The 14,198-nt window shown below is 40.7% G+C and overlaps 2 protein-coding genes across 2 annotated transcripts; one reads left to right on the top strand and one right to left on the bottom strand.

Annotated features, from left to right (window-relative positions):
* Positions 1-295: 295 nt before the first annotated feature.
* On the bottom strand, positions 296-5,713 carry BAG5 (BAG cochaperone 5). Its single transcript, XM_084208584.1, has 2 exons — positions 5,614-5,713; positions 296-5,044 (listed from the first exon to the last, which is right to left on the bottom strand). Exon 2 carries the CDS (start codon positions 5,013-5,015, stop codon positions 3,663-3,665), a length of 1,353 nt encoding a protein of 450 aa, XP_084064710.1. The 5' UTR covers positions 5,016-5,044; positions 5,614-5,713; the 3' UTR covers positions 296-3,662.
* Positions 5,714-5,772: 59 nt separating this feature from the next.
* On the top strand, positions 5,773-14,149 carry COA8 (cytochrome c oxidase assembly factor 8). Its single transcript, XM_084208138.1, has 5 exons — positions 5,773-5,933; positions 6,762-6,959; positions 7,971-8,034; positions 9,982-10,072; positions 12,608-14,149. The coding sequence occupies exons 1-5, from the start codon at positions 5,808-5,810 to the stop codon at positions 12,711-12,713; spliced, it is 585 nt and encodes a 194-aa protein (XP_084064264.1). The 5' UTR covers positions 5,773-5,807; the 3' UTR covers positions 12,714-14,149.
* Positions 14,150-14,198: the final 49 nt, after the last annotated feature.

The following is a 14,198-nucleotide window of genomic DNA, read 5'->3' as shown; positions in this document are numbered from 1 at the left end:
CACAGGGAGCCAGCAGAGCAACCAGGGAACCTGCCTCATGTGCACAGCCTAAAACCAGAGCAGCTGAGCTCCTGCTGAAGGCTCTGGGATCCATCCACGCTGACTTTGCAGGAAGAGAACCACGCCATCAATTTCACCAGCTCATCTGCTCAGGCAGCATCCTCCAAGAGCAAAGCGGCGAGATCTGCACCCTGCCACGAGCACTGCTGCAGTCATCAGCCAAGTGCAACCCTGCAGGCTGCAAAGCTGCTGCTGAGGAATGCAGAGAAAACCAACAGGCACCAGATTTAGCAAGTAGGAGTGGTATCCACACAAAGAACTTTATTTTAATCAATACAGCAGTGAAAAAGCAAACTTTTAAAGAAGAAGGGGGGAAAGAGCTTTATGTCTGTATGTTTAATAAAAACACTTGCTCTAAGACAAAAATAATTTACATTCTGATTACTCACATTCAAAAATAAATAGAGAAAGGCATCAGGGCGTAACATTCAAATGAATACCTAGTTATAGCAGTAATGTATTTGTATTAAAAATCGAGAATTTAACACTGCAATATTTAATCTTGGATCTGTGAACACAAATGTCAACTCCTACACAGCAATAACTGAAGACAGGTACACCATTAGGAGCACAGACATTGACTTCTGTTAAGTTTTAAAGGTAAGAATTGTACTTAACAAAAATCTTCTCCAAAGATTTGGATTTCTGTGATGTAGAAATACAGAAAAATCACAGAAAAACCACTCTGAGTGGCAAACAACAAAAAATAAATACTGAAGCAACTAAAGAAAACTAGTTTAAAAAGAAATTTGGTTAACAAATAGGAATCATGATGCAGGATTATCTCTCCCCCAGAATACCCACTCGATTATTTTGCTCTAAGCTACATAAGGCAGCACACAGAAAAGTTATTCTATTTTAGTATAGTACTAAATTGCAGGCTTTTGCCATTTGGTCCATTTACATTTTGAAGATTATTTCAGCCTACTGTATTGGAAAGAAAAGTTGTGTCTCTCTCAATCTTTGGATATGAAAAACAGAGAAATTACATTCTTCAGCATAAAAGCAAATTTTTGAGAAACCTGTGCATTTCTTTTTTTGGTTTTTTGGGGTTTGTTTTGACTTTTTTTTTTTTTTTTTGTTAAGCACATATATTTTATTACTTTTATTCATGCAAAAACTGTGAATTAAACCCATTCCAGCTGAGGATTTTACCATAAAATTTAAATAGTCAATTTATCAGAGTACAGAAAAAGGAAAAAACCTTAATCCACATAATACCGTGCTACTGGACTCTACTCAGTCAAATTACACTATCCTTACACATTTGCATTCTTAGAGATGCAGGCATAACGATCCATTCAGGAAAACTAAAGGACACATTTAAAATAGAACAGATCCGATAACTACACTTACTCATTTTTACATAAGAGGCTCAAACGCTTATAAAACTACACGTATCTGCCAGAGAACACAGACACTAAATTGTTTAAACAAACTACAAGTAACCACTGCAGACCCCACAGTAATACTCAAGAAAAATTACTAACATCATTACAATATCAAATCCTTATCTTTCCTAAAAATGTAAGTGCAAATCACAAGTTGCAATTCAAACACGTCGAGAGCTTGAAATGAGTAAAATAATTCAGGTGTATAACACTATTAATATTCTGTGTTAGCCACATAATATTCAAACAGAGATTGGAATTTTAATTAGGGGAATTTTTTTGAAGGAGAGTTAAATTCCATGGGGTTGTGTCTCTGAAGGAGCAGGAAGAATCCTCCAACAAACATTCTGTCATTGCCAAATTGTGCCTTAGGCACTGTACTCAATTATGTAGGTTTTGGCAAGTAGATTTGCAAAGCAATCACCTGCACAATCACAAACAAAATCTATTCACACTCTGAAGGTATGCAGCCTTCAATCAACATCTCACAGTATATTATGAACAAACATATTATTCTTGTAGCAATAGGCACAGAAGACCTGCCCAAAGTCCCACACCTCCACACCAATGCTTTAGTTTTGAAGCAGAATATGTATTTCCCAAATTTGATACTCATTCTCAGGACTCTATAGGGCAACTGTCACCTATTGTATTATGTTAGCTTGACATATACTACAATAGAATTAGATATATACCTGAAAAATCCAGTTTGCAAAGATTACAAATGTATCAAGCTGCCAGTAAAGAGTTCCTATATCTACGTATGACGGTGCAAGATAGCAGTGTCATAAAGGCACTTGTCTCTCACAGACAGTACTGTCTTCTCTAATCAGTCAAAAATAGATCTTAAAAATATTTATTGTAATATCTGAAACAGTTTTTACTCCTTAAAGTGGTGCAAATCATCATCTACAGAACACTAATTCCTTATTTCATCCTGAAAGAGCTGAGTGCAAATTATCCACAATTGAATATATCTTTATATATATCTATATTCTTTATATATATCTGTATATAATCATTTTAATGCCATGCTCTCAAAAAATGCCAAAAAACATGCTATAGTAGAAATGTGATTGGCACTAGCAGCCACAAATAAAAAGGTAGGTGCATACAACAGTACAAGCAAGCCTATTTATGAAGCTTCTGAAACAAGTGAATGAGTTGTAAAGAGAGACATTTGCCACAAGTCTTTCCAAGACATGCTTGAAGCCACACCTGACCATGTAGCACATACTTACATCATTAGGGACATCTTTATAGCTGGCTACCTAATTTTACAAAAATAATTCCAAAATGCACATTTCACTTCAAAGTGAAGTCTGTTCATGTTTTCGCCAAATGTGAAAACCAGACGCAACAGCAGAGTTTAAAAAGACACCCAAGCAGCCACTAAATAAAGTTCAGTGCAGCTTTCAAGGGTTTATGGATGGCAGTTTGAAATCCTCAAAATCCCCTTTATCTGTTTGGTATAAATGTACAGATTTTCCTCTCCAAGTCTCAGTACCTTAAAGCAATAACTTGAAAGAATTTCCACCAACAAAAGACCTGGTTCTGCAAATCAAAGGGCTCAGGTATTACCAAAATTGACATAATTGGCTTTGCCTATGTAAATGCTAATTTGCAGCTGGCATTATAGCTCCATTAACTGAGATATCTAGATGCTATGATGGATGGAATAAATCAAGCACAATCCAAAAGCCAGCAGGCTTTTTGCCCTTAGTACTTTATGTCATGACAGCACATTAACAGGACATCCAGACTGCTGTGAAGTTGCTGGATGGAGCCTCATGCCTGAATACTAATTTTCATGTTCAGTCTCCTTAAATAGTTTTGCCAGTATTGTACCATAAGGAAGTTTCTGTGTCTTTGAAAAACCTGCATTCACTGAACATTGCACAAGGCTATCAGAATAAAAACAAGAAAGAAAAAGAGAAGAAAAAAAAGAAGAAGCTATTTGATCAAGTATTAAGCTATTCCTTCAGAGAATTGCACTTCTTTGCTTATATCAGTGACCAGAATTGCTGATGGTGTACTGACAGTTGCCATGGCAAGTGGGTGACTGCGTGGGATAGCAGACATATAGCCAAGTCAACTGCTTATGCAATTTCCATGATTTCAGCAAGCACAGAATACTTTATTATGTGCTGCCAATGATCTTCATAAAGTGCCAAAGGGAAACATGTTCTTCTGTGTCAGGCTACGGCTGTTTCAGTATTCCCATTCATCTGTTTTCATGTCCAGATAGTAAAGAATATTCTGTGCAAGCTTTACTGCCTGCTTCCTGGCAGCCTTACACCGCTCGTCACCTTGCGGATCAACAGCATCCAGGGCTAGAAGTTGTTTTGTAAGAAGTTCTTCCAGTCTCATGTAATTTTTATCTGTTCTGTTTCCATCGAATGAAATCACCTCTTTCTGAATTTGAGACAAGTTTCCAAGTACAGTCCAAACTGCTTTATGACACTGATGTTCAACAGCAGTTTGCTCTGGATACTTTTGCCTTTTTTCCAGCGCTTCATTCAAATCAATATATGTTATAAGAGTCTGAACTTCAATTACTGCTCTTCTCCTGGCCTCTCTAATACAGGGATTTTTTCCTGGACTCACTTCATCTAGGCGGGCAATTAGTCCCTGCAACTCTGCTTTGGATCCCAGATACAAATCAGAGGCATTCTCTGTTTTCAGAAGTAAGGAATGAACTTCCTTCGTCTTCTTACGGATCTCTTCTATTTTTAGAATTGACTGATTTTTTGCCAAATCATAAGCATGAGTAGAATTTGCTTCTTCATCCAAGTCCAGGTATTTCTGCAATTTATTGATCTCTTCTACTACTTCCTTTCTGTAGTTTCTTATTTCTGTGCGACCACAGACATCTAAAGCATCCAAATCAGCAATGAGGCCGGTGAGCACACAGGACAGGTGCCTGCAGGTATCATTACTACTCACTCCCATTAGAAGCGCAATGAGAGTTCCTCTGGCTTTGTTCACCTCACACATTACAGAGTTAATTTTGGAGACAGAAGGATGAACATCATTAGAGAGTGGCAGGGACAGCTGTTTCTTTACAGCATTCTCTATGATCTCCTGAACAGTACATATCTTTGTCAGAGTGCGGTATCTTGCTTTGCGTAGAGAAACTTTGCCTCCAGTTTTCACCTGGGTAAGCCTCAGCACAATGTCCTGAATTCCTTCTTCAAATTCATCACTTATACAGTTTCCTCCTTCGTAAAAAGGCGTGATCTCACGTTCCACAAGAGACTGTGCCTCCTTGAATAAAGCCTCTATTTCCAGTCTGCGCGGATGGTTTGCATTTTGTTCCAGTTCCTTCAGTAGCCTCTCAGTTTCCTGGGCAGCTCGCTTTCTGGCTTGCTGAATATCCCCCTTCCCTTCGGTGTCTACAGAATCGATCTCAAAAAGCTGTTTTGTAAGGTTTCTTTCTAGTTCCTTGTAATCTCGGTCGGTAGACAGACCGCTGAAGACAGCCACTTGCTGTTCGATCTCTTTGACTTCTTTCTGTATTTCATGTAACCGTTTTACGGATGGGTGTTGGTTACCCATATCCATTCCTCTTCCCGCCTCCAGCTTCAGACGAGCTACAAGGAAAACGAGAACAAGACTTGCTTAAGTGCTACACGAGCACACATTGCAACTTTTACATTCTGAAGCACTTCAGCACTATTTTAGGTACCTTCACCAATACGAATAAACCGCTTAGCTGATATTTCATAACCCTTTAATTTTTTTACACCTTTCTCCCGGTCGGGTCGCAGGGGCGACGCTTTAGTTGCCACACGCCCAGCTCTAGGCTGTTCACCCCCAGCCTTCCCCACCTGCTCCGCAGCTGAAGCCGCCGCAGAACAAACAGGGCACCCGCAGCCCAGGGGAGAACCCGGAGCGAGGGGAGAACAGCGGCCGAACCCGACCGCCCTCGGGCGCCACAACCGCGGGGCAGCGCCCCGTCCCCGAACATACCTTGCTGCTTCTTTGAACTCGTCGCCCCCGCCATGGTGACAACCTCCCGCCTCCCCCTCGGTGGGGCCCGGCGCAGCGAGAAGAGGAAATGACACCGGGCCGCCGCCGAGGCACCTGCGGGAGGCTCGTCCCCACCGGCCCCGCAGCGAACCCGCGCGGCGCCCGCGACCCGCCGCAGTCACTCACTCACCCGCCGCCCGGCGAGGACCCGCTGCCCGGGCCGGCGCTGCGCCCCGGGCCGAGCGCCGCGAACCGCCGGAGCCCCGCCCGGCCCGGCCCGGCCGCGCAGAGGGAGGCGGAGGCCGAGGCGGGCCCAGCCCCGGCCCCGACATGGCCCCGCCCTGCCCGCGGCACCCGTGCGGCAGCGCCGTACAGCGGCACGCCATGGCGGCGGCCCGGGCGCTGCGGGCCGGTGGCTGTTACCGTCGCCACCCCCTCTCCTCCGCTTCCTCCTCCGCCTCCTCCGGCAGCGGCCGCGCGGCTGAGCGCGGGGAGCGGCCGGACAGCGTGGTAAACCCGGCGGGGGGGCGGCGGTTCCTGCGGGGGCCGGGGGGAGCCTCGGGGGCCGCCGCCCTCGCGGAGCCCTCAGTGGGGAGCGCTCCGGCTGCCTCCCGGTAACGCCGGCGAGGCGAGGGCAGCCGGCAGCAAACCGCGATCCCCGCGGCCTCTGGTTTTTGATGTGTTTGCCGAGGCCCCCGGTGCTGGTTGTTGGCGGGGCGCTGAGGTCCGGCCTGTGGGATAACACCGGGTGTTCTGGACTCGGCTGGGGTAGGCATACGCCTCTGTGCGGGCACAGGGAAGCAGGAAGAACGCCGGGCTGAGGAAAACTTAGAAACGCAGAATTATAAAATACGAGTTTCAAGGCCCCCACAAGGATCACCGAAATCCGATTCGTGGCCCTGCCCAGAACAGCCCTAAGAATCGCATCACTGAGAGAGTTATCCAAAAGCTCCTTGAGCTTGTCGCGCTTGGGGCCGTGACCCCATCCTTGGGGAGTCTGTTCCAGTGATCATCACCTCTGGGTGAAGAGCCTTTAATATCCAGCCTAAACTTCCCCTGACACAGCTTCACTCTGTTCCCTTGGGTGCTGTCACTGGTCACCAGAGGGCAGAGATCAGCGCCGCAAAAAACTTGGATATTTGCTGGCTCTCTCCGTGGTAGAAAAATGAAAACAAACAAACAAAATATTAAAAAAAACAAACACATGGTCGCAGTAAATAAATGTGCTTTATTGCTATGCTTGTATGCTCCGTGGCGTTTGGGAATTTATTCCAATTTGAGAGGTCCTTCAGAAGCTCTGCAGCGGTGCTGATAACGCGTTGTGTCTGTGTTTCACAGGGCCGGGGTTTCCGTCCCCCTGCACACTCGCACAATGACTGGATCGGGCCCCCGGACAAGCTCTCCAACCTGCGCCCCATCATCTTCTACGTGCCCCCCAAGGAGACGGCGCTGGAGCGGCGCCTGCGGGAGGCGCGCCAGGAGGCCCAGGCCAGCAACCAGCGCTTCTGGGCACGGCACAACCGCGCCTTCCGCCAGGTGAGCCGGGCCCGCACCCGCTGCTGCTCCCCTGCCTGCCCGACACCGGGGGGCTCGGGTCTGCCCGCTGTTAATGCGCTCAGGGTCACGGAGGAAATGACGGCTTTACCGTTCATTTATTTAAATGATGCACAAAACTCAAAGTCCCACGTGTTTTATTGCTGCCTAGTGGTGTAGAGTATTTGCCTTTTTTCTGTCTTGCACTGAAAGTATAAAGTTGTGGCTGCTCTACGTGCTGGACCTGTCTGTGACTAGAGCAGCTCTGGAAAATTATTTCATGGCTGGTTTTTCTCTTGTTACAAGTGAGAGAAATTTGGTGTAATTACCAAGACTAAATGAGGGTAAATGATATGTCCCATTTCACTGGCAGCATATCCCAGCAAGGCTAAAGTGAGTCTGTCTTTCCTGATTTTAGCATCTCCCAGACAATGTGGCATTTTTTGGAAGAACAGTAACAGTTCAGTAATTCACCATTGTTTATGATGTTGAACGTAATATCCTCTCAAAACTTGCAAAGATCCCAGAAAAAAATGAAGCTTGTTTTTTTTTTAATTCCACAGAACTGTTTTTAAGTCTGTAAAACTCACACACGAATTATTACTGTGCTTCCATCTAAATAATTTTAATTTTTTGGGCTGCGTGTTTTCCTCTATGCTCAAAATCTCAGTTATGCAGTCCAGCACATTTCCATAGTTTGTTTTATAAACTGAAAGTTTGGCTCCTGTCAGACGACACTGAAGTTTGGCTGTAGCTTTACTCCACAAATCAGTTTTATAAGTATCAGTAGGACAGTTGCATGAATTAATTGATGCATGCAGGTTGCAGGGTCTAAGTGACCAGTTTAACTAACTCACTAGACTAAGAAAAGTGTTTAGTTGACACTTCCAAGTATAATGAGTATTGCTAGTTATTTCAAAGGGTGTTGAACACCATATTGCTGTGTAATTAAAACCAACGGTTAACTTCAAGGACTGACTACATCCCATTCTAACATGGAAAAACATGTTTTAGGAAAAAGAAGAATTTATTTATTCAAGACTGAAAGCCAAGGGTCTGGAAATGAGAGATGAATCAGGTTAGTGAGATCTTTGTTAATAATTTAGGATGCATTCTGAATAACTTTGTTAGTTTATGAATTTTGTTACTTTATGCTTTTTGTGTTCTGTCACACGTAAATCTTAGGGGTAGGATTTAGAAGTGTTTTCAGGAGTATGATAATAAAAGAGACAAGGAGCTTTTCAGAGACATGCATGTAGGGGTCATATCATCTGTTCTCCCCCTAATTCCTTCCTTGCAGCCAGAAGGAATGTGCTGAAATCCTAGCCCAGTAATATAATAATTGTGTAGCCTGAGGAGGAAGGGACTTTTTACTTTCACACCTCCTAAGTCAGTGAGCTGGCTGAGATAAACATACAGAGCATTTGCATCTGCATGTTATGGTTGGATGGATAAATTCACAGTCTTTGGCTTCAGGTCCGTGGTGTATCCAGTGAATACAATATTTTTCCTTGAGGGACAGTAAGGCAGCTGCTATCTGCCTGTCTCTGCCTGGGCACAGTTGCTGTAAAATAGTTGTCCCTCTAATTCATTGTGTGAAAATGAAAACAAAATGCCTTCATAATAATAGTGAATTGGGCATTGTAGTATGAGGTTGAACACTTTGTTCACAGAATAATGATCTGTTTGAGTTCAGTGAAGCATCTGCTCTGACGTTCTGTATGTCACAGACCATTATTTTTCTTTTCTGTTTATATTCCAGTGATCAGTGTGTGCTTGAGAAGTAATTTTAATTAAGATCTATGTTGTTTTAAAACCACTTATTTTATATTGCAGTTTTGTTGGGGTTTTTGTTTTGCTTTTATACTCTAGAAGTAAAAGAGAGTGACCACATACTTCCATTAAAAATAAATCGATATCAACTGCATGCCTTTGGTCAGCTATTCTATAATACAGCTGTGAATACTTGTAAAAATAAAAATATACACAAACAGTTGGAACAAAAATTACTTTCCTATGTAATGCATCAGTTTTGCTGATACCAGTTTAAAGAAACAAATTAACTATAAGTATTAACCTGGCAGCCTTCAGATGGTTTTATAGTTAATTTATCCCATAGTATGTTAATACATTGTGGTATATTAGCTTTTTAAATAATGACAAATAGAACCAGTCAATAATTTACATTTCTGTGGTCAATCTTAAGAGCTTTAAAATGCATTTTGGAAGCACAGCAAGCTGAATATTGCAATTCCATTTCCCTCATCATATCCATGTTCCCTGGGGCACTGAAATTTGACTGTCATTTTAGGGACATTTTGTGCCAGAAGGGTTGTGTAGGAATTGTCTGGTAGAATTGAGAATATTTGCTGGTTCTCAGGATTAGACATCTTGTGCTGTAGCCACAGGTCTTCCTGGACCTTTTATATTCTGGTTATGAGTGACATATTCAAAATCATCTTTTGTTCTCAAAATAATTGCTTACTAGATTGTTTGGAAGTCTGATATCTCAGAACATAAACTTTTTGCCTGAAGTTACTTGGAATTTGTTAACAGTAATAGAAAAAGAATTACATCTGAAAATACCATGTTAATTGTGGATAGTGTTCTTTTGATATTTATGGACTTGCTTTAGGGGGGGAAATTAAGTTACTAAATGCTCATATTGGTACTCTTTAGGCTTCAGCCCTGTGAGAAATTATTTTATTCAAAGGATAGATACTCCTAGATCTATGCACATTTTCATAGGGGTTCACTGGTTCCCTAAATAGTCTAAGAGCTGATAAACTTTATTACTTTCCCAAGTAATAGGGGTTTAAGAACTATGCCAGCTTCAAGATGATCAGTATTTTTAATCTGCTGTGCTCTCTAGATAAGTTTTAAAAGGTTGAACGTTAAAGGCATATTAACTTGTTCAGGTTTGCCCAGAATGCTTGTAGGAGCAAGGAGTTAGACCTAGCATCTGAACCCAGTGCTTTGATCCAAAGAATTGCCTTGACTTTGTTACACCAAAACCTATTTTCAGGTCAAAAAGCAACACTGAATGCAGAAGAAATGGCTGAATTTTACAAGGACTTTCTAAATAAAAATTTAAAAAAGCATTTGCAGTACAACAGGTATGTAGAAGGTATTTATGTTGACCATTATACATTACAGTTTAAGTGAAAGGTATAAGATCAAGTTTAAAATTTGAACATTTTTTCTGTAATTAGTAAAACAGCACAAACCCCTGTAATTTTTGAAAATTATTTTTTTAATGCTGTTATTAGCATTTGATAAGTTTGCATTATAATTTGAGTTCTGCTGCTGCTTATTGTTGTTTTAGTGGAAAGATAAGCTCAAGACTGAGATTTGAAGAGACAAGATCAGGCACATTTTATTATCTTAGGGCACAGGTCTTTTCATGCTGCTAATTGAAACTGATAAATATGCAAATAGACCACTTGAAAGTTCTGTATAACAGATTCTAGCTGACTGTTAAATAAGGACAAATAAATGTGATTTATCTCAAAGGAAAATCATTTAATGGGAGTTATATTTAATAATCCTGGATCTATTATTTTGCAAGTGTCTAGTAAAAAAATGATCGGCTTTTGAGTTTGACAAGGCATAAAATGATCACCTGTCCTGGGTAGAACCTCAGCTACAGCTTGGGAAACCCACATCCAACTCTTCAGAGCATCTCCTGCCTTGTTTCAGTGTTACTGTGTGTACAATGACTCAATAAACTTGAGTGGGGATCTGAAAGGGGTGAAAAATGACTTGCAAACACCCATGCTTGAAAAAGGGCTAGGAATGAGGGAGGAATGGGAAAGTAAAGGAAGACAGCACTTAATCCAGGAATGCTGACCACTGAATGTGAAAGCACAACTGCAGTTTCCTCTCTGTACTGGATTGGGAGATTGTTGGGTTCCAAAGTGTCAGGTGTGACTGGGTTCCTCATGGTGTAATGCTAGTGAGAGTTCTGCCATCACTGCAACTGATCTTAAACCACCAATGATCTTAAAACTGATCTTAAACCACCAATGGTGGTTTAAGTTTCCTTGTATATTGCGCATAAACCATAAAATGCTATCCTGTAAGAACAATTTAAATAACAAATATTTAAATATACACATATTATCTTGCCCATGGAGGGATAGGGGGGAACCTCACCATAATCCAAAGCAACAGCATGAAAAGATGCTAAGTAAGAAATTGTTTTTAGTGAAAGGATTGTCAATACATTGCCTATAATTGATAAGTGGGAATGCAAATAGTTTATCTTAGAACTGGTTAGCAGTTGCCATTGTTGCAGTGACCTTAGGATAGCATCCCATCTTCAGGGGAAGAAAATTCAGGCTTTGTGCTTAAACATGACCTTCCTTGCTGCTGACTTGTAAAATCAGGTTGGCTGCATTGTTGTAGTTTCAAAGTGGAACTACACAGCCCTGAAAACAGCAGAGCTTTTTACAGACAGTCTGATTTTGAGGGGTCATATTTATACAAGTCTGTTTATGCATTTAGCTGTGTGTTCTTTTGCAGTATTGCCAGCTGGCCTGAAAACTGGCAGCTGAAGTGTTGCAACTTCTAAAATGTAGTTAAAATTGAAGCAATGACTGTGCATAGATGCCTTGAATATTTAGTTCAGGGTACTTAAACTGGAAATACAATTTAGTTTTGGAAAAAAATTCAAGAAGGATATAGGAAATTAAACGTGAAAGGGGAAAAGAAACAGTTGCAATGTTAGCATGATACTTTTATTTAACATGACAATTGAAGGGGTAGCTCAGTGCTGCTTGTCAGTGTGAATTTGGCTGCTGTCCTCACTGAGAAGCTGGTATCTCAGGCTTATGTTAGATCTGTGCATGCAAGGTTTGCCCCAGACATCTCAGGAGAAGACCTAAATCCCAGTGTTCTAGTTCCAGAATTCTATGTATCCTATTGCTTCTTGTGAGCATTTCACATCATGGGGGTGAGATCCTTGTTAGAAACTAGAAAAAAATTTTGATATTATTTTAATTTGTAATAGGGGCAAAGAACTTGAAGCAAGTTTGCAGAGGTTAAAAAGGGCTGATGCAGACCATACTGTGAATAATTTTAATTTGTTCCAGAAGCCATGCATGATTAATAAAAATTAAATTATTCAAAGATAAAGATTAACTTTGGCAATATTAAAGGCATTATCTTTAAAAGATACTGCAGTGGAAGGGTAATGTTGGGTTATACAATTAGCCTTTGAAGTGTGATTTGATTTTATTTTTTGTCAGCCTTGTATGAGACCAACTCTGCCCTTTTTAACAGAGGTATCCTCATCCACACACAAACAAATTTTACCTGAAGCAAAGCACTGGCAGGTATTCCAGATAGCTTGGTGATCTGCTTTACTTCTGAAACATGAGACATAGTCTTAACTATTTTATCTCCCCTGATTTCAAATACAGTTGCAACCCTGTACTCCATGTGTAATTTGTTCCTGAATGTGGATATACACGTAGACTTTTCCATAGGTTATTTAACTCTTATTAGGCAGGCAAAGGGTTACCACAAAGAACAGAAAATGCAGGTCATCAATGAAATATCATTTGTCAATGCCAAAGGATATTTTAATGTAATTGTGTATCTTGTTCTTGTTCTGTGTGCTGATGATTTTCTTGGCTTTGGAATCCTAGAGATTGGTATAAACATAACTTTAGGATCACATTCCTCATGGGACAAGTAGCACTGGTGAGAGCTCTGAGGTGGCTTCGTCGGAGAAAGAAAAATGTAGAACAGTAATCACAGCTCCATGAAGAATGCAACACTGTATGCTATAAACTTATGCTTTTTAGTAATGTTCAAAATCTGAATGATTGATGCAATAATTACTTGAATTTGCTTGTTAAACTATATAAATAAAAGTCAACACTGGTTTTAATTTATAATCAGTGTGTAGATTCCCTTTATTCCAAGAACGTCTAAAATATTTCTCCACCGAAACACAATGAAGAAAACTTTTAAAAGCTGTTCCTTGTTCATGTCAGATGGAATGGGTAATGAGTGTCCTGTTTTTACTATAGAGTTATGGCTGCTATATAATATGAGATTGTGCTGCACCTGAACTCTGGTCTCAGAATGATGTCTCCACTAACTATATTGGTATAGAAAACAAAAATTCATCATTTTGCAGCAGTTGCCTGTCTGGGGCAGTAGCTATCCATAAGTAATACAATATGGATGAAGGAACAAGTTTGAATTGAGAGTATATATACAATCAGTTTAGAATAATCCTCTCTTCAGTGTGATTATCTACTATTTTTGATAAAGATTTAAGGTATGATTTCATATAAAGTGCTATGCAATAGGATCTTAGATTTTTGGGTTTTTTAATTAAGAGAAATGTGCCTCCCTTGGACAAGAGCTCCTCTGATCCATGATTGGTAAATGTTTTAGTTGCTGAGCAATTTAACAAATGTGCTGCCTGTCATTTAATTTTGGTAGAAGACAAAACTGGTAACTCCTGTATGAAGAGTGACATTACTACAAGCGTATGCTGCTTTCTCCTGTTTCATTTCTTCCCAAAAAATGTGCTCTTCTCACCAGCTTCTCCAAAGCACTGAAAATAATTTGTCTGAGGGTTGTTTTTGTGGCCTCCAGGTAGGTAACAGCAATTGGAAGGAGCTTGGTTCAAGTGAACTCCTAAAATATTATGCCATTTTTAAATTAAAAGAAGTCTCATTCCTCACTACCCTCTCTCTGTCCATTTTTACAGTTAAATTACTTTTTTTTTAACCAGTACCTACTAAGAGGATTCTGCTAAAAAGAATGTATGCTGTCAGAGGAAGTGTTTTCCTAAAGCTGTGCTGTAGGGAAGGCTCTGCTTTTGGAAGCATCAACTCAGTAGCCATTGACCTATTTTTCGTATCTAAACTTGACATGGTTTTTTCACAGACTTTTTCAACTGGAGCAAAAAGAGCTTTGTCCACATCAGCTGTAATAATTTTCTGCAAAACGAAATAAATGAAATAAATTACTGGTACAGTAGCAGATCACAGTGTTTCATACAAGTATGATATTATCAGGCTAAAGTGGCCCCTGAATTGTGTTTTTACATATTATATGTAAATGAAAACAGTCATTAGTGGTGTTTGCTGAGATAATAAACAACACTTTGAAAATATTTATGACTGTTACACTGCATCAGTACTGTAAAGGGTATATATTAAAAATTTACAAAATGCCATATTTAGGAAAATAAATTTTTGAAATAGACCACTGTGGGTA

The sequence above is a fragment of the Fringilla coelebs genome (genome assembly GCF_963513975.1).
Source record: "Fringilla coelebs genome assembly, chromosome: 6".
Classification (NCBI taxonomy): Eukaryota; Metazoa; Chordata; class Aves; order Passeriformes; family Fringillidae; genus Fringilla; species Fringilla coelebs.
The sequence above is the reverse complement of the archived record's forward strand: the minus strand, read 5'-3'. Positions and strand labels throughout refer to the sequence as shown.